This window comes from Carassius gibelio, chromosome B20, assembly GCF_023724105.1.
Source record: "Carassius gibelio isolate Cgi1373 ecotype wild population from Czech Republic chromosome B20, carGib1.2-hapl.c, whole genome shotgun sequence".
NCBI classification, from domain to species: domain Eukaryota; kingdom Metazoa; phylum Chordata; class Actinopteri; order Cypriniformes; family Cyprinidae; genus Carassius; species Carassius gibelio.
In genome coordinates, this window is record NC_068415.1 from 24,447,089 (window position 1) to 24,466,669 (window position 19,581).

A 19,581-nucleotide genomic window follows, 5' to 3' on the forward strand; every position below is an offset into this window, starting at 1 on the left:
ATGACCGGAAAACTCAAGCTATCACCTCATGGCCTGCCCCTAAAACCATCAAAGAGCTCCAAAGATTCCCGGCAACTTCTTTCGCAAGTTTATTCACAACTACAGTATGATAACTGCAACCCTAACCTCCCTCTCGAATGGGAAACCCAAGACCCTGCAGTGGCGTCAAGAAGCAGAGAAAGCATTCCAAGCACTGAAAACCGCCTTTACCACAGCCCCACTACTTCAACACACAGATCCCGAAAATAAATTAATTGTTGAGGTGGACGCCTCCACAACTGGCATCGGCGACATCCTGTCCCAGTATTTGGAGAATGCAATCAGACCCATGCCCTGTGCCTACTTTTAAAATAAATTGTCTCCAGCGGAAAGTAATTATGATATTGGCAACAGAGAACTCCTAGCTGTGAAACGTGTTAGAAGTGTGGAGATACTGGCTAGAGGGGGCTAGACAACCTTTTCTTGTACTTACTGATCATAAGAATCTACAATACCTAAAGGCAGGTATTTTTTTTCAAGAATATGATAAAAAAAATTATCAAAAGAGTTGTTCAAGAGCCAAGGATCACTGGTGGAGGGCTTCAGAAAGACCTGAAACTAGCAGATACAACTGTTTCAAAGAAAACAATGAGTAATGCACTCGACCGCAGTCTGTAAACACTCACCACACAAGAATCCACTGTTGAAGAAAAAGCATGTTGTGGCATGTTTAAAGTTTGCTGCACAACATCTAGACAAGCCTGTGAAATACTAGGATAATATAGTCTGGTCACACCAAAATGAAACTTTTTGGATGTCATAATACACCACGTTGGGAGGTCAAAGGGCACATCATCCCAAAACATCATGGTGTAGGCACTGGAAAAATTCATATAAGTGAAGGAAGGATGAATGGAAAAATGAACCAAGACATTCTTGATAAATATCTCCTGCCATCTACCAGGATGATGAAGATGAAACAAGACAATGATCTCAAACACAGCCAAGGAAATCCCCGACTGATGAAAGAAAGTGAAGAATGAGCAGCCAGTCACCAAACTTGAATTCATTAGAAAATAAGAACTAAAGGTCAGAGACCCACAGAAGCTTCTGGATCTGAAGAGTGTTTGTGTGAAAGAATGGCTCCGAATCACACCTGATTCTTCTACAGGAGGCTTCTGAAGCTGTCATCACCAACAAAGACTTCTGTTCAAAGTATTAAATACATTTCAGTAAGAGTGTTCAATACTTTATCCCAGAGTCAATCTACTTTATTACACACAACCTGATTTCTGAACTTATTGGTATTGTTTCCTTTGTATGTATGGATTACTTGAATTGTATTTAAAATAGTGGTGTTAAATATTTATTTTACCGCATTAACTTAATTAGTTATGAAAAAATAACATGATTGAACTTTTTCCACAATATTCATTTTTTTTTTTATATGGACCTGTATATGTACATACATATACATACATGCAAACGCCTCTTTTGTGGAATCTGAAATCTTACTCTAAGCTTTATGTTTAAACTTTACCTTAAGTTGTTTCACTTAAACGGCAATGAAAATAACCTATTACTTTACTGAACCTACACACAGGAGCCTGATAAAATGTTAATTTTAGAAGAAAGTTTAAAATGGCACTTTTACTTTTTTTGAGGCTTTTGCATCTGAACTCTTCACACATAGACATATATACACCTCTCCTCATCCACCACCAGTGTGCAGCATCCACCTGGATGATAAATCATGAATGAACTGGTGTTTAACCACATTATTTTAGAAAGCGGAGTTAAATTTCTCTAGCCACACTCAGACCTGTTGAAACAAGAAATAACTTAAACAAAACCTGTCTGACAAAGTGAAGCATGTTTAAAGAGCAACGCATCATGTCGCGAGCTAAAGAAACCAAGAACAGATCAGAAACACAATATTTGACATGTGTCTGTCTGGAAAGGGTTATAAAGCCATTTCTAAGGCTTTGGGACTCCAGTGAACCACGGTCAGAGCCATTATCCACAAATGCAGAAAACTTTGAAAAGTTGTGAACCTTTGTAAAATTACTCCAAGAGCACAACGAGGACTCATCCAGGAGCTCATAAAGAACCCAGAGCAACATCTAAAGACCTGCAGATTTCACTCGCCTCAATTGACATCAGTGTTCACGATTCAACAGTAAGAAAGAGTCTGGGCAAAAACAGCATCATGGGAGAGTTCCAAGGAAAAAAATATTGTTGACTAAAAAGAACACAAAGGCTCATCACACATTTGCCAAAAAATATATTTTTTTATCCCCAAGAGTTTTGGGCAAACATTCTGTGAACTGATAAGACGATAGTTTAATGTGTGTATGGTGGAATGTGTGATGGTCTGCACCTGGACAACCTCCAGAACTGATGGAAGCATGACTCCTGCACTCTATCAGACAATCCTACAGGAGAACGTCCGGCCGTCAGTGTGTGAACTCAAGCTCAAGTTCACTTGGGTTCTGCAGTAGGACAGTGATCACAAACACACCATCAAGTCCACCTCTGAATGGCTCAAGAACAACAACATTAAGGTTTTGGAGTGGCCAAGTCAAAGTCCAGACTTAAATCTGATTTAGATGCTGTGACATGACCATAAACAGTCCATTCATGCTCAACAACCCTCTGATGTGGCTGAATTAAAACAATTCTACAATCAAATCCTCCTCAGAGATGTGAGAGACTCACTGGCAGTTCTCACAAACACTTGATTCCAGTTGGTTCTGGCAAGGATGGCACAAACAGTTATTAGATTTAGAGGGCAATTACTTTATCACATAAGGACAGGCAGGTTTGGACAACTTTTTCCCTTAATAAATGAAATCCTTATTTCAAACATGCATTTTTTATTTACTCTGTTGAACTCGGTGTAATATTAAAATTAGTTTGATGATCTGAATCACTCAAGTGTGACAAATGCAAAAAAAAAAAAAAAAACCTTCGGAATGGGGCAAAACCTTTTTCTCAACACTGTATATACATTTATCTAAACAATACTTGGAGTGAAAGGTTCAGTCTGACGTTATTAATCTCTTTGTGATATAGTTTTTAATGATGGCAGGAGTGAACAATGATGTCTGAAGGTCAGTGATGCTGCTATAAACCAGTAAAGAGAATAATCATGAAATAACACTAAAACAATCAACTCAAACTCAAACACAAACTGTATGATCTTTGCGCTGTTCCTCTCTCTAATATGATTCAGTGAATCACAGCTAAACTGAAGCATCTCAATGATAAGCACTCAGAGTTGAATCAGGAGTGCTGAGGCTAGGTATCACACACGTATGTGCACTTACACACGTGACGTGAGCAGCCTGATGATAATACGATCGATCACAGCAGGGTTTCAAACAAAGTGTGAGTGAAACACTAAACAGAGATGCCAAACTTTACAGGAATTAAATGCATTTTATTATTTTATAAGAAAATCCAAATGAACGGTCATTAGGTGAGAATATTAAACTGGCAGGAAAAGGGTTTAACTGTTGAAGGACTGAATGCATTGGTTTTGTGGATCCAAGCGTCTCTCTCAGTGGTCTCAGTCTGTGACTCTCACTCGTCTGTCCGCGGTGCTTTGGCCGCCGGCGTCTCTGTCGTCGTCTTCTCTCCTCTCCTCTTCCTCAGGCCCTTCATCTTGCGCGTCTGCAGTTTGTCCAGGTCCTGTTTCTGCATGTGCAAGCGGCCCAGTCTGGTGCCGAAAGCATCGTGGGAAATGTTCTTCTTCTTCTTGGGCTGCGAGTGGAACAGAAGCACATGATGATCAGGGATCTGCACTGACATCAGGACTCACTGATCCAGACGATTTTAATCTGAGAACATCTAGATCATTAACCTGACAGAAAACAGCTGGTGAGGGACCCTGAATGTCACACTCATCCCTTTTTACATTTAATACTAAAAGCAGAAAAATTTGAAAATGCTTTTTCGTTTGTCAAAAAAACATGTACATTTGATCAGCGCCACCTGCTGTCTGTCAGAGAGAGAACCTGCCTCATTTAGCATCTCTCTCTGGGTTTTATTCAGTAACCTAAACTCAGACCATTCAGTGTTTGCTTCAGATTGTGAGAAGTGGAGGATAGTGTCCATCAAACGCTGCTCATGGTGCTCCTCCAGGTCTACAGCCAAAGCCTTGGTTTGTTTGAGGAGATTTTACTTCATTCAACTTCACATCACATTTTTTTAACAAAATGTGTTTTAAAAGAAATTAAAACTGAATAGGTGTGCTTTTATTATTCCTCGGACAAAACGCTGCACATTTCTTTGTGAAATTGAAATATGTCAAAATAACAAAACTAAATAGAAATTTTAAAATGCAGCTGAAAACAAATGAAGAAATCCAGCACTGTATTTTAATCACCTGCTAAACAAGAACATGCAGCAGGAGCAGTATTAGATCTGAATAAGACTGTATAATCTGAAGCTAACTCGGAGTGGTCTGACTTTAGCATTGAGAAACTATACTCTATAAAACGTGTGTGAAGGAGACGCAGATTCTCTCTCTGACAGCAGGTGGCGCTCTATATAACCTCAGTCCCATCCTGTATAGGGATTCCTTCATAGGGACAGAATGATTAAATCATGATGAAACTCCCCACAGTTAGTATTACCTTTCATGTTTTAATTAGCATTATATCTGTATTTGATTACGGTGATTCAGATTACACAAATATATATATATATATATTAGGGCTGGGTGGTATATGCAGTTTGTACGGTATATCGATATATTCTTAATAAATGATACGGTTTAAGTCAATACTGTTTATACTGATATACAGTAGCTTGATACGAGTGCATCTGATAATATAGCAGACACGGGCGAAGCTGATGTGGAGAAAGAGCACCAAATATAGTTGAAATATAAAAGTGAAAAGTGACGTGTCTCAGTACTTCCTGAACATGTCCAGCATATTTTAACAGCTCATGATAATACTGATAACGGTCAGTTATTTTGGTCACTATAATCCTGATGAGAAGTGTTCATATCGTCACATTCCTGTTCCTTTAACATCTCAACCCTCACATGATCAATATGCACATTCATATTGATCCTTACATCCTCAATTAACATTCTATAAAACATTCATTAGTATCATTAAGATGTTGTCCCACTAAAGGACCCCACAGAGTAAAGTGTGTGTGTGTGTGTGACCTTGGCTCCTCGGGGCTGCTTGTGAGCCGTCCTGTACAGGTCGTCTGAGGCCATGTGGCTTCTCCTCATGATGAAGTCGAAGGAAGGGCCCATGTCCTGCAGCTGTATCCGGGGCGTGCGGCAGCCGGACTTCTTCAGCAGGACTCTGTGAACACAAGCAGAGCGTCAGGAGAGCATCGCCCCGCAGGACCTGCAGACACCTGACAGACAGACAGACACACGGCTTTACTTGTAGCTGCGCATGTAGATCCTGCCCTCCTGCGCCGTGAAGTGAAGCACGTGCTCCAGTCCGGCCAGACGCACCGCAGACACACGCGGCCCACAGAAGAAATCTGAGACACACACACACACACACACTATTGAGTCTGAGACATGGCATGCATGATATAAGACCAAAGTAACTTCAAATAAACAGCTTCAACTCTTTTCTAGTCATGAAAAATCACAGAAAGCTCATTAAACAAGTCAAGTGTCTACTTTGTTTTAAATAAAGTGTCACAATAAGGTCATTATTCAGTGTAGCACGTATATTTATGTCAAAGTGAAACATGCTTACTCTGACTGTTACTTATTCAAATGAATAAAATAATGATCATATTAAATTAGATACAATTTTAAATAACTAAATTTGGTAATTTTGATAGTGGTGCAGATTTAAATGGACTATTAGTTAGTTTTTAGGGCCTCGCTGTGATCCTACAGCATTAATGTCATTAATAATGCTTGATCTAAACACACCTGGCATCACCTTCTGAGATATAAACTATAGTTACACAACATATGCTCTGTAAATCAGGTTTTTCATAGTAGGACATTTTTATTATATATATTTATACACACATTTAGTTTAACTTGCATTAAAAAAAGGTTAAAATTCACTTCTTCAAGTATAAAGTGTTTATACTTTAGCAGCAGGCTCCAGCTACCAGAAATACATTTATGGTGAGAAAAGAGAAGAACATATTAACATGAACAGGTTTTAAAAGGTTATCTTTGAATTAAAAAAAAGAGAGAATAAATCTGGCCTCAATTCAATTCAAATTTTTTTTATTTAAAGTTATTTAAAACAAAAACCAGAGCAAAATAACCCCCCCAAAAAACTTAAATCAAGCTCAGAATCAAAAAGACAAAAGAATGTCTGTGTCTTTGATGAGATGTGCTCCTGATGAGAGGAGCGAGACATCAGTGACCCGTGTGCGTGTGTGTGTGTGTGTGTGTGTGTGTGTGAGAGAGTGAGGTGGTCACCTGTCAGCAGGTTCCTCAAGCGCTGATGCTCCCGGTCCGTCTCGAACAGCTCTCCGGAGAACACCAGCATGGGTTTGGTGCCCTCGGGACACGTGTCCATCTTCAACACACACACACACACACACACACACACACAGAAGCTCAGGTCAGACGCGACACACACACACAGATACTGACGCTCAGGAGTCGTCTCTGCGCCGTACCTTCACGTCTCTCAGAGACACGAACCTCTCGATGCCCAGCTCGAACATGTCCAGCACGTGGAAGTCAAACATGCGTCCTGTGAGCAGCAGACAAGAGTCAACACACATGCTTCTCTAACACTGACCTTTGACCTCTGACCACACTCACGCACCGAATATCAGGTTGTTGGGCCTCTTCTTGTTGTGCGAGCCGAACAGAAACAAAGAGCAGTCTGATTTCTTGGAGAAGAATTCCTGAAGAGCAAACAGACGACTGTTAGACACAGACGATCCCATGAGACCAGACTTCATCACGTAACACAGAAGTGCACTCTGTAGGTGTGTTTTTGAGATATACTCGATGATGTCAAACCACACATGGTTAAAAACAATTCTGCTGTTCCTGCATGTATATATGTGAGACAGCCCTCGGTCAGAGACGTGAATCATGAGCTCACCAGCGCCGTGGAGTCGTCGAACGGCCGCACCATGTTCTTCCTGACAACACAATATAATCACAGTCACAAACACAGTCACAACACAATCACATCCACAACAATCTCAACACAACAATCACAATCACCACACAATCAGAACACAATCACCAAACAACACATCCACAACCTCAACACAACAATCACAACACAATCACATCCACAACACAATCACATCCACAACGACCACAATACAATCACATCCACAATCACATCCACAACACAATCACATCCGCAACAATCACAATCACATCACAATCACATCCGCAACACAATCTCAACACAATCACATCCGCAACACAATCACAACACAATCAAATCCACAACAATCACAACACAATCACATCCGCAACACAATCACAACACAATCACATCCACAACAATCACATCACAATCACATCTGCAACACAATCACATCCACAACAATCACAATCACATCCACAATCACAACACAATCACATCCACAACACAATCACATCCGCAACACAATCACATCACAATCACATCTGCAACACAATCACATCCGCAACACAATCACATCACAATCACATCCACAACACAATCACATCTGCAACACAATCACATCCGCAACACAATCACATCCACAACAATCACAACACAATCACATCCGCAACAATCACATCACAATCACATCCGCAACAATCACAACACAATCACATCCACAACAATCACATCACAATCACATCCGCAACAATCACAACACAATCACATCCACAACAATCACATCCACAATCACATCCACAACACAATCACATCCGCAACAATCACAACACAATCACATCCGCAACACAATCTCAACACAATCACATCCGCAACACAATCACATCCACAACAATCACATCCGCAACACAATCACATCCGCAACACAATCACAACACAATCACATCCACAACAATCACATCACAATCACATCTGCAACACAAACACATCCACAACAATCACAAATCACAACACAATCACATCCACAATCACATCTGCAACACAATCACATCCACAACAATCACATCACAATCACATCCGCAACAATCACAACACAATCACATCCACAACAATCACATCACAATCACATCTGCAACACAAACACATCCACAACAATCACAAATCACAACACAATCACATCCACAATCACATCTGCAACACAATCACATCCACAACAATCACATCACAATCACATCCGCAACAATCACAACACAATCACATCCACAACAATCACATCACAATCACATCCGCAACACAATCACAACACAATCACATCCACAACAATCACATCACAATCACATCCGCAACAATCACAACACAATCACATCCACAACCACATCCGCAACACAATCTCAACACAATCACAACGCATCAATCAAAACGCAATCTCGACACAAGAACCACAATTCACACTCACCTCTTGTAGAGCACGGCGTTGGGTTTCTTCAGCGCATACTGAGAACACACACAGACAGATAAAGAAACACACAAGCAGTGAACGATTAATCACATAATCACACACATCTTGTCAGTGAAGCCGTGTCTGTGATCAGAAGTAAATCTCCATCTGAAAGAGCACATTTAATAACATGTTCTCACTCCAAACTCACTTCATGACATCGGCCGAGAGACTCAAAGGCCCCATTTCCACTGCATGCTTCATGTGACCCAATTCCGATTTTTTGCTCTCATGTGGCACAGATCGGATATGACCAGTGAACGTGTAAGCAGGAAAAACCGCATGGATTCCGATGTTCTCAGATCGGATTCAGACCTCATTCATATGTGGTAATAAACCGGATACGTACATTTGTGTGTGCCATGTAAGCAGACAAATCGGATATTCTCCAGTAAATGTCATTAAAAAAGTGACATCAACTCAGGTGGACACCAACAACTGAGATCATGTCTTCTTATAGGTGCAAAATTGGCCCAGGCTGCAACAAGGGCTCCTCTTTTTTCTCCGCCGTACAAGACCAAAGTTTTGCTGATTTTTTTGTTGACTTTTCAAAATATTGTTGAAAGCAAAACACTGTATAATTTTAATTGTATCTGCATCCATTGTATTTCGTGCGGTTTTACTTCCTTTCCCGGTCAGAACGTCTACGTTTGGTAGTTTCAGCAGTGTATAGTGTAAATGCAAAAATTGGATACGGGACACTTTAACAAAATTATGTAAGCGGGTCGTCAAAAGAATCGGATATCGTCAGAACACTGGATTTGGGCATCACGACCTGCAGTGTAAATGCAGCCAGAGAGACCTTTCTGTGAGATGATGATGTGATGAGAGTATTGTAAGCAGTGTTAAACGCACTGCATTATAAATATACTTTATTATAATAAGAATGATAATAACACAGGTATTGTGATAGTGCTGTGTTTATTAGTCACGCTAACTGTGTTTGGAGCTTGTCTGTGCTTCAGATGGAGATCACAGCCTCAGCTTGTGTCTAACGGTCTGCAGGCGTCTCACCACGTCTTTGAGCGCCTGAGAGACCGTCTCGCTGCAGTTTCCTCCTCTGATGATCATGCTGCTCTTCTGGCCCTCGATCAGCTTGGGCTCGCGGCTCTGCAGGAAGCGCTTGGAGCGCCTCGTCTTGGCCTTCCTGAAGAACCACACACACACACACACACACACCGGCTCTTACAGATCTGACAGTCACTTCTGATTCTCCTCACACAGACTAACTGTGTCCCTACACTTTAGTGACTGACATCACCCAAATACACTGCAGGAGCTAACATTACACAAACAGCTTCACTTCATTAGTGAGTTATCTTCACCAGACAAACGTTTCTGAACAGTAAGATTTGTGATGTTTTTAAATAAGTCTCTTCTGCTAAATAAGGCTACAGTTATTTGATCTAAAGTACAGAAACAGCAGTAATATTGTGAAATATTTGTACTGTTTAAATCCGCTGTTTTCTGTGTGAATCTGTGTTAAAGTGTAATGTATTTCTTTGATACACAGCTGTATTTTCAGCATCATTCCTCCAGTCTTCAGTGTCACATGATCTTCAGAAATCAGAATAATATGATGATTTACTGCTCAAGACACATTTCTGATTATTATCAATGTTGATCAGCGTTTATCCGAAATGAAAAGCTTTTGTAAAATTATACAAGCCATAAGGAAATGAATTAGAGTTGACAAATATATTCAAACAGAAAGCAGTTATTAAATGTCCCTCTGTCTGCTGTAGTTTGGATCAAACAGACGCATGTTTGATGAGCAGAAGAGACTTCTATAAAAACATCACAGATCTCACTGTTCAGATACATTATTCTGCTCTTGTCTCCCTCGGTTCACAGAAACACGACTGGGCTGATTTAGAGGCCTTTTAACGGTGTTTTATTATACTAAATGTGTTATATTATATTAGTGAGGTCACATGGTAATCCCACAGTGTTCTGTGAAGACTCTTTAAACAGCGGTGTATCTCAGTGGAGTTATCTCTGACCGAACCAGCTCACTAAACCACAACTTGATAAACTGTTGGTAAAGTTTAAGTATTGATGAGTTTACTCACACGATCCCGTCCCGATGTGCCATGCTCGTGTAGGTCTATGCGTGTAGAGATGGAACACGTGAAACTAAACACAGTGAAGCCGGTGAAACAACACCAACTTCCGGTGGTGTCCGGAAGTGTCATAATAAGAGTCGATAAAAGTGTTTTCTTCGAGTCACAAAAACGACACAATACGACTTTAAACTTTTCAGATTAAAACAACCTTTTTAAATATGAATTCAGTGGAGTAACGCGGTGGGCACGGAGAACTAGCTTGTGACGCGATTACCCGGGTTCGAGTCCAGCTTTTACCGAGCTCGTTCTTACATTTACAGTTATACATTTAGCAGATGCTTTTATAAAGCGACTTGCAGTGCATACAGGCTTTAATGTTTTTATTTATCAGTATATATATATATATATAATTTTTTTTTTTTTTTTTTTTTTTTTTGCCCATGAGATACCATGAAAATGAATAGCCTATTAGTTCAATTACCTTTCAGCCCAGGATTTTCATTTTGTTGCATCATATTTAGTTCGTGATTTGGATGCAGTCATCATCATCTCGGGTTTTGGGGGGGGAAGGTTACTTTTTATTCTAAATCTGTGCAAAAATGTGTAGCACAGCATACTAAAACATTCTACAGTACCACCTTATTGTTAACATAAAAATGGACAAAATTGGCCATCTGCAAGGCTTCAGGCACCGTCCACCAAACAGTTATTATAAAAAACGCTGGTTTGTACCACAAATAGCTTTGCTGTTATCTTTTATCTAAAATAAGCCAACTAATATATTAAACAAAAAACGTTTGAAATTATTTAGATAATAAAAGATACTCCGAGTGTGAAATTAAACCCAGAAGGTGGCAGCAAGTCACTGTTAATAAGTGATTAATTGCGATTGAACCGAATCATTTAAATGGATGACTCATTCAGGAACAAAACAATTATTTGGCAAAATAGTGTGTAAAACGTAAGTCTCTTAACTGGTTATTCAACTGTTATTAAAAAAAATCAATTTCACATTTCTAATCATGGTCATTTTTTGAGAAAAAGCGTCTCTCTTTTCTTTGATATTGATTACCTATATGAAATTCTATAAATATAAAAATTTTGTGATCATTATTAATGCAGTTACAATCATGCAGTGGAAGAACACACGAACACCAAACTTCGTAAGATTGCTGTCTGTAAGGGTCTTTTAAATTGTTATATATATATTTTGTTTGTTTGTTTTTTAAAATACTCGATTATGTTAAATTACACATCTTTAAAACAACAATTACAACCTAAAAACAAACCGACTTTTATTTTGAAATGTCGCGTGCCGTGTGCGTGTGCAGCCGGAAGTGCCTGTGTATCTCTGCTGACGGGGGCTACACTTTTCTTCATTCGTCTCGGAAACAGAAATGCCGACAGACGTCGCGATCAGCAGACAGACGATCGATTATTACTCTGATCACTGATTAAGCGCCAGAGATCCGTCATGGCGAGCGGTAAGTGTGGAGTCGTTGGGACACACATCATGAGGTTGTAGAGCTCTTGTCTGATGGTGATGTGTGTGTGTTGTGTCTCAGAGCCGGTGAGTGTGCTGTTCAAGCTCTACTGTCTGACCGTCATGACTCTGGTCGCCGCCGCATACACCGTGGCTCTCAGATACACCAGGACCGTGTCCTCCGACCTCTACTTCTCCACCACCGCAGTGTTCCTGACCGAGCTCATCAAACTACTGCTGAGCCTGGGGATGCTGCTCAGGTGAGAGGGTGTGTGTGTGTGTGTGTGTGAGAGAGAGAGAGAGAGAAATCTGCACCCAATGTACGAGGTATCTTTCCTAAGAGCGTGGTGTGAGACAGGGCTGCTGCTTAAGCCCAACATTATTGAACATTTACATCAGTGCACTGGCGAGCAGTCTGGAGCGATCACACTACACACCTCACAGATCAGATGCCTGCTGTATGCAGACGATCTGCTTCTGCTGTCTCTCACTCAACATGATCTACAGCAGAACCTGGACCTGCTAGAACAATACTGACAGACCTGGGCCCTGACAGTCAGCCTGAAGAAAACCACAAGCATGATCTTCCAGAAAAGATCCAGATCCCAGGGAACACAACACACATTTACATTATGCACTGACCAGATAACACACACATCACACTACAACTATAGGTAGACGTTACTCAGAGCTTCAGGACCCCACTTGGCATGTTTTTAAAAAAAAATTAAAAATGAATTTTTTTTTTTCAGTTATATTATGAAAAAAGACCTCAAATGAAAATTTTGTATGTCATTTTTGTTTCTTAAAAATGTGTGTGTGTGTGTGCTGCAGGGAGAGTGGAGACTGGGGCCGCTGCAGGAGTGTGGTGGTCAGTAATATCTTCAGGAGTCCGATGGAGCTGCTGAAGCTGAGTGTGCCGTCGGTGGTCTATGCGGTCCAGAACAACATGGCCTTCGTGGCGTTGAGTAACCTGGATGCTGCTCTCTACCAGGTATCTGAACACCACCAGCTCCAGCTCAGAGATACACTTCAACACTAAAGCAGACATTTGGGAAGAAGCGTCACACACGTCTGATGAAACTCACATCCAGATTAGATCAAGTCTACAGAACATATCCTTCATCTGTTATCCAGAACCGCATTCACAGAGGAAACCAGAGAAGATCAGTTTACTGAAGAGTCTTAGTGCATTTATTTGTTCCATGAAGATATTTAGTAAATGTCCTACTGTAAATATATCACAACTTAATGTTTGATTAGTAATATGCATTGCTAAGAATTCATCTGAACAACTTTAAAGATGATTTTCTCAATATTTAGATGTTTGTGCTCCCTCAGATTCCAGAATTTCAAATAGTTGTGTCTCAGACAAATATTGTCCTCCGAACAAACCACACATCACTGGAGAGATCATTTATTCTCAGTTTCAACAATGGACCCGTACGACTGGTTTTGTGCCCCAGGGTCAGAACTGAAGAAAAGAAAAGAAAGCACGAATGTCTGGATTGAATGTCTAAACCCTCTTGTTCTGGGTGTTGGGGTGTTTTGTGATCAGATGAAAGGCTCGTTCTCAGCATCACATGATAAACACTTTATTCTAAGAGTCTTCTGCTGCTTTAATCCTCAGCTCTCCTGATTGGCTGTCAGTGTCAGCTGGAAGAGTGATCCTTGATATCGTTCCTCTGTTTTGTTGTGAACTCTGAAGTGACTTATTTCACAAGTAAATCTTATTTGTCCTGCAGCTGTCAGTTACAGGGATTTCTCGCCGTACCTGTTCTTCTCGTTGAATATCCTCTTTGAGTCGTAAATGCCTGAGATCAGCGTCTGACGCTGGCTGTGTGTGTGTGTGTGTGTCAGGTGACGTATCAGCTGAAGATCCCCTGCACGGCTCTGTGTATGGTGCTGATGCTCAGCCGCTCTCTGAGCCGCCTGCAGTGGTTCTCCGTCTTCCTGCTGTGTGGAGGAGTCACGCTGGTGCAGTGGACGCCGCCGCAGGCCACCAAAGTCCAGGTACAGCCTCCAGAGCATCACACACCACCAGTCACAAAGATTCAGTAAATCAGCCTGTCAGAATGATTTCTGAAGATCATGTGGGCTGTGTGTCTGATCTGTGCTTCAGGTGGAGCAGAACCCGTTCCTGGGCTTCATGGCGATCGCGGTGGCGGTGCTCTGCTCAGGGTTTGCAGGTACGATGTGTTCAGTCGTGTTTAGGATGGTGTGTCATACGGAGCGTTAGTGACGCTGTGTTTGGGATCAGGTGTGTACTTCGAGAAGGTCCTGAAGAGCTCGGACACGTCTCTGTGGGTGCGAAACATCCAGATGTACCTGTCGGGTATCGTGGTGACCCTCATAGGGGTCTTCATGACAGACGGAGCCCAGGTCATGGAGAAGGGCTTCTTCTACGGATACACGCCGTGGGTCTGCTTGGTCATCTGTGAGTAGCTCCTGTGACCTTTACTCCTGTGTGTGTGGAGGATGCGTCTCGTTGAGCAGGAACGGGCTCCAGCGGGTGTCACGCCCGTCATTGTGAGCGCAGAGCTCCTGCTGGAGCGGTTTGACAGGTTTCTCTCTCTGTCTGCAGTGCTGGCCAGCGCGGGAGGATTGTACACGTCTGTGGTGGTCAAATACACTGATAACATCATGAAGGGCTTCTCCGCGGCCGCTGCCATCGTCCTGTCCACCGTGGCGTCCGTCGTTCTCTTCGGCCTGCAGATCAGTGAGTGCCTCGTTCAGTCATGTGGTCTTCTGGGCAGCTGGTGTATATTCAGTTCGGGACAAAAGTTTACATCCCCCTAGCAGAATCTGCTAAATGTTAATTATTTTCCCTAAATAAGAGGAATCATACAAAATGTAGTACTGACCTGAATAAGATATTTCACATAAAAGAAGTTTCCATATAGTCCACGAGAGAAATATTGTTGAGCCGGTTCAGAAGTTTTCATCCCCCTGACTCTTAACACTGTGTTGTCAGCTGAATGATCCACAGCTGTGTGTTTGTGTTTAGAGACAGTTGTTCCTTGTTTGTCCTGAACAGTTCAACTGTCTGCTGTTCTTCAGAAAAATCCTTCAGCTCCAAAGTTTCTTTGGTTTTTAGCATTTCGTGTATTTGAACCCTTCAAACAACGACTGTATGATTTTGAGATCCATTTTTTTGACTGAGGACTATTGAGGGACTCAAACACAACTATTAAAAACACTCACTGATGCTCCAGAAGGAGAAACCATGCATTAAGAGCCAGGGGGTGAATACTTTTGAACCAAATGAAGCTGTTGACATTTTTCTTATTTTGCCTAAATATCATACTTTTTTATTTAGTACTGTCCTTCAGAGGCTACAGATGATAGTTACATGTTTCCCAGAAGACAAATTCAATATACCCTAAACTTCAGGTTCATATAATGCTGTATGATCAGTGTGAGTGATGTTATCTTCAGAATATAGACCGGAAAAGTGTGTAAGAATGTGTTAGAGCTGCTGAAGTGGAGAAAAACCCACCACCTTCAAAGATAGGGATTGAAACTAACACAAGTAGATAAAGTGTAATAAACACTAGCATTCATGTGTTTTGAGTGTTTTCTTTTACAAGTCCGAAAGAAGACATGATATGGAGCAAAACGGACCAAAATCTCAGTATAAGACCAATGCCTTAACATTTTTTAGGTGTCCTTGTTACAGTGTGTTTATACATTAAAGTACTGAGTGATATTAACTACATCTGCTTTATTTATTATATGCGTATGGTTAGGATTTGACTTGGTTTTACTCACATGTTATTATTCATTGTTTGTTGTTATTATAATGTAAGTACATGAATCGTGTGTAACAAAGACACCTTTAAACAAAGTGTTAGAGTCAAGCGTTTGCCTGTAGGGGCTTGCAGTGATTGAGGAGCTGTGTGTGTTGTCTTTGCTCTCTGCAGCGGTCACTTTCCTCGGCGGAGCGCTGCTGGTGTGTGTGTCCATCTATCTGTACGGCCTGCCCAAACAAGACACCAGCAGACTGCAGAAGCCCAGCGCAGGAGAAGAGGACACACAGAAGCTGATGGCAGGCTGATGGACCGCTGGGGGCTCTGTGATGGTGGGGGGGCGCACTGGAGCGCTTTGGTTTATTTCTCTGTATAATTTAATTTCTAGCTCTTGATGCAGATACACTGCTGCACGTGACGAACACTGATGTGATGCCAGACCCTACACTGAACGTGCCTGTGCTCTTCCCACTGGTTTTTTTGTTTAGATTGCCAATGTTATTTGTATAAGTGTTCTTAAATATTGACTCACGCGAACACAAGGATCCTTGTGGGTTTGTGTAGCCGTACATTACAGAGCAAATGTTGAATGGTGTGTTTGGAGAAGGCATCGTCATCCAGGACGGTCTCTGAGTGTTGAATCATGAGGACAGACCACAGCGGTCTGTTTACATCTGCTTTACACTTCTTCCATTCAACACTTGATATGATGCGTTTAGAAATGAAGAAAGATGTCATTGGAGCTGCTGCCCTATTTTACAAATCTTGAGCACTTTATGTAGAAAATATGATTGATGTGGTCCAGCAGTGATGTAATCAGATGATGGGGCAGCATGTTAGCGTAGCTTCGGCCTGGGTTCTTATCGTAGCAGTGGCTTGATGCTGTAGGCAGCACTACAACATACCAGATGTGGGCTTATTCCTGTGCCTACTGTGTACGGTTCATGTTTAGAAGAAAATCGTTTCTTTATACACATTACATTCCTAAAAAAAGACACCAGAATATTTACTCACAATTGCTCTTCTGCGGCAAAAGATGATGGCAGTTGTGTATTAAACCATCAGACCATAAGGATCACGTTAAAAGGCAGAACTAAAGTGGGAAATTGCATTTATTTTTTTTCAGGCTTCAGGGTGTCGATGAGAAAATCTGTCAGATGCAGTAAATGCAGCATCTGTATTAAAGCTACATTTATTCAAATGAATGAATCTTTGGTTTACAATAAAACTATTTTAACAAAACACCCGGTGTTGATCATTTGTGTAGATGTTGATAAAGACGATGAGATGTGTGAGGAGAGAGGCGTCTGTACCTGAGGGTCATCAGGAAGCTGCAGCTCCTTCATCTGAAAACCATCAGCGCACGAGTCAAAACCAAGCCTTTACTATTACAACAATAATAAAACTACATTTACTACTAATAATAATAGTAGTAGTAACTAACTCATTCAGCCCTGCACTGGGGAGAAGAGATGAAGGATTCACCATGGGCTGCTGAATTCTAGAGAAATAAACCTCATCTGAGGAGAGTTTCAACAGCATTACTACAACACATTTGTCAGGTTTCAGTCCTTAAAACCATCTAGTTTCTTGTCCATCTCATCACAAGCCTTCGTTGCTCATTCTGTTTCTGTGTAGTTGGGAAAACACGTCTCATTATTTATCGGTGTCTGTGTGGGTTTTGGTTCTTTTGCTGTTGTGAGCTGTGATGATGGGGAACAGTACTGAAAGATTCATCAACACTGCTGTGATGAAGGTGAAGCTCACCTGAGCAGGTGCCGGAGGACAGAGACACTTCTGCTGTCCACCAGAGAGACGTCACAACAGGAGTCTCCTCACGAAACGGTGAACATGAACATCAACACTCACGAGCAGATCATCCACAGCCTGACACGCTCCATCTGTCTGGACTCTCATTCTGACGGCACCCATCCACTGCTGAGACACTGATGCAATGCAACACATGTGGTTTTCTTAACAAAGTTCGGTAGAAGCAAGATTAGATAATCATTCAATTTGGCACAGGTGCATCTCGTTTAGCTAATCATCTTAACTAGCACACAAGCTTATATATATCCAGTCTTCCTACCTCCTGTCCCATGACAGTTTTTCGGCATCCCTCCTCCACCCCAACTCCTCACTTCTAATCTATTTATCCCAAATTGGGGATAGGGGGAGTTATTTGGGTTCGGGCTGTACTCTGGGCCCGGACCCCTCCCCCAGGACAGCACGCCAAAATATGCCTACTATTCGCCTTCAGATTAGATGTAAGGGTGAACTCGTGAATTCTCCAAACCTGATGAAGTAACAAACTCATCCTGATCTCCGATGAGCTGAAAGTGAATTTGTAGCATATTTTTATTTTTGCATGAGCACTTTATGTAGAAAATATGATTTTGCATGAGCTATTCCTTTATGTGACTCCTGATGAGAGTCACTATGAAGTGATATGATACATATACGGATACAGATAGATGCAGCTGAAACACAAAGATGCAGTTATGAGACACAGCTACTGTAAAAAGAGAACCACAGAGCTGAGGATTATAAATGTGTTTGAACATCATACAATGAGCCAGCAGTTTAACACTTCGTGTGTGTGTGTGTGTGTGTGTGTGTACTGCAGAAACACAGTGTCCCTGTGAGCCTGCAGGACTTTGTCCCAATCAGACATCATTAGATTCTTTGAAGTCCTGACAAACACAGTTGATAAACTTCAGCACACTGCGTGATTGTGTTATGTGTGTGCACCTGTATGATTAAAGCACTGATCCCACCCTGTCTCTGGTCTGCTCCAGCTCCTTCAGCTCTTCAGAAGATACACAACACACAGAGAAAGCCTCAGTTAGCCAAAAACTAACCACTAATGCCAGAATGCGACTGAGTGCTCAGGTGTTTCCATCGGAACGATTTCACTTTCATGAAGCTGACAGCATCAGTTCATTACACTTATTTTATTGTCTTTCCTGTTTCATCCTCTCTGTTTGTGTTATTAGTCACGATAGTTTAGTTCTTTATAAATTAAATGAATGAATGTAGTTTGTGATTCTTCCTAAATGAATCATTAGAACAAGTAGACAAATCCAAATTAAACGAATCTTACTGGTCAGCAATAGAACCTTTTTATATACTCGTGAAACGATCATAAATCTTGTTGTTGTTGTTTTTGTACATTAAACTTTTCTAACACAATGTACGCAGGTAAATTTGACACCTTTCTCTCCTCTGACCAACGTAATCAATATCTTATATGTATTTTTCTCTTTTGTAAAGTCAAAGAAACAGTATGTTATGGTTAGTGATGGTCAGTTGTGGTTGTGGTTAGTGATGGTCAGTTATGGTTATGGTTATGGTTATGGTTAGTGATGATCAGTTATGGTTAGTGATGGTCAGTTATGGTTGTGGTTAGTGATGGTCAGTTATGGTTATGGTTAGTGATGATCAGTTGTGGTTAGTGATGGTCAGTTATGATTAGTGATGGTCAGGAATGGTTATGGTTAGTGATGGTCAGTTATGGTTATGGTTAGTGATGGTCAGTTATGGTTAGTGATGGTCAGTTATGGTTATGGTTAGTGATGATCAGTTATGGTTAGTGATGGTCAGTAATGGTTATGGTTAGTGATGATCAGTTATGATTAGTGATGGTCAGGAATGGTTATGGTTAGTGATGGTCAGTTATGGTTAGTGATGGTCAGTTATGGTTGTGGTTAGTGATGGTCAGTTATGGTTATGGTTATGG

At 41.2% G+C, this 19,581-nt stretch overlaps 2 protein-coding genes across 3 annotated transcripts in view; one reads left to right on the plus strand and one right to left on the minus strand.

Annotated features, from left to right (window-relative positions):
• Positions 1–3,400: 3,400 nt before the first annotated feature.
• rpf2 (ribosome production factor 2 homolog) overlaps positions 3,401–19,581 on the minus strand; it is a 40,443-nt gene continuing 24,262 nt past the window's right edge. Inside the window, exons 1-10 of one of the 2 annotated variants that reach the window (XM_052586183.1) lie at positions 10,617–10,746; positions 9,559–9,691; positions 8,503–8,540; positions 7,050–7,089; positions 6,765–6,846; positions 6,613–6,689; positions 6,410–6,509; positions 5,394–5,496; positions 5,165–5,309; positions 3,401–3,744 (exon numbers count right to left, since the gene is read on the minus strand). In XM_052586183.1, the coding sequence (XP_052442143.1) occupies positions 3,565–3,744; positions 5,165–5,309; positions 5,394–5,496; positions 6,410–6,509; positions 6,613–6,689; positions 6,765–6,846; positions 7,050–7,089; positions 8,503–8,540; positions 9,559–9,691; positions 10,617–10,639 (921 nt within the window). In that variant the 5' untranslated portion in view covers positions 10,640–10,746 and the 3' untranslated portion in view covers positions 3,401–3,564. Of the gene's footprint in view, positions 3,745–5,164; positions 5,310–5,393; positions 5,497–6,409; positions 6,510–6,612; positions 6,690–6,764; positions 6,847–7,049; positions 7,090–8,502; positions 8,541–9,558; positions 9,692–10,616; positions 10,747–19,581 lie in introns of those variants that run through there. The other variant, XM_052586184.1, reaches the window with a different exon arrangement.
• Positions 11,890–17,084, plus strand: LOC127983828 (CMP-sialic acid transporter). The gene is made up of 8 exons (XM_052586182.1): positions 11,890–12,094; positions 12,176–12,353; positions 12,928–13,087; positions 13,954–14,106; positions 14,216–14,282; positions 14,354–14,530; positions 14,678–14,812; positions 16,017–17,084. Exons 1-8 carry the CDS (start codon positions 12,085–12,087, stop codon positions 16,148–16,150), a joined length of 1,014 nt encoding a protein of 337 aa, XP_052442142.1. The 5' UTR covers positions 11,890–12,084; the 3' UTR covers positions 16,151–17,084.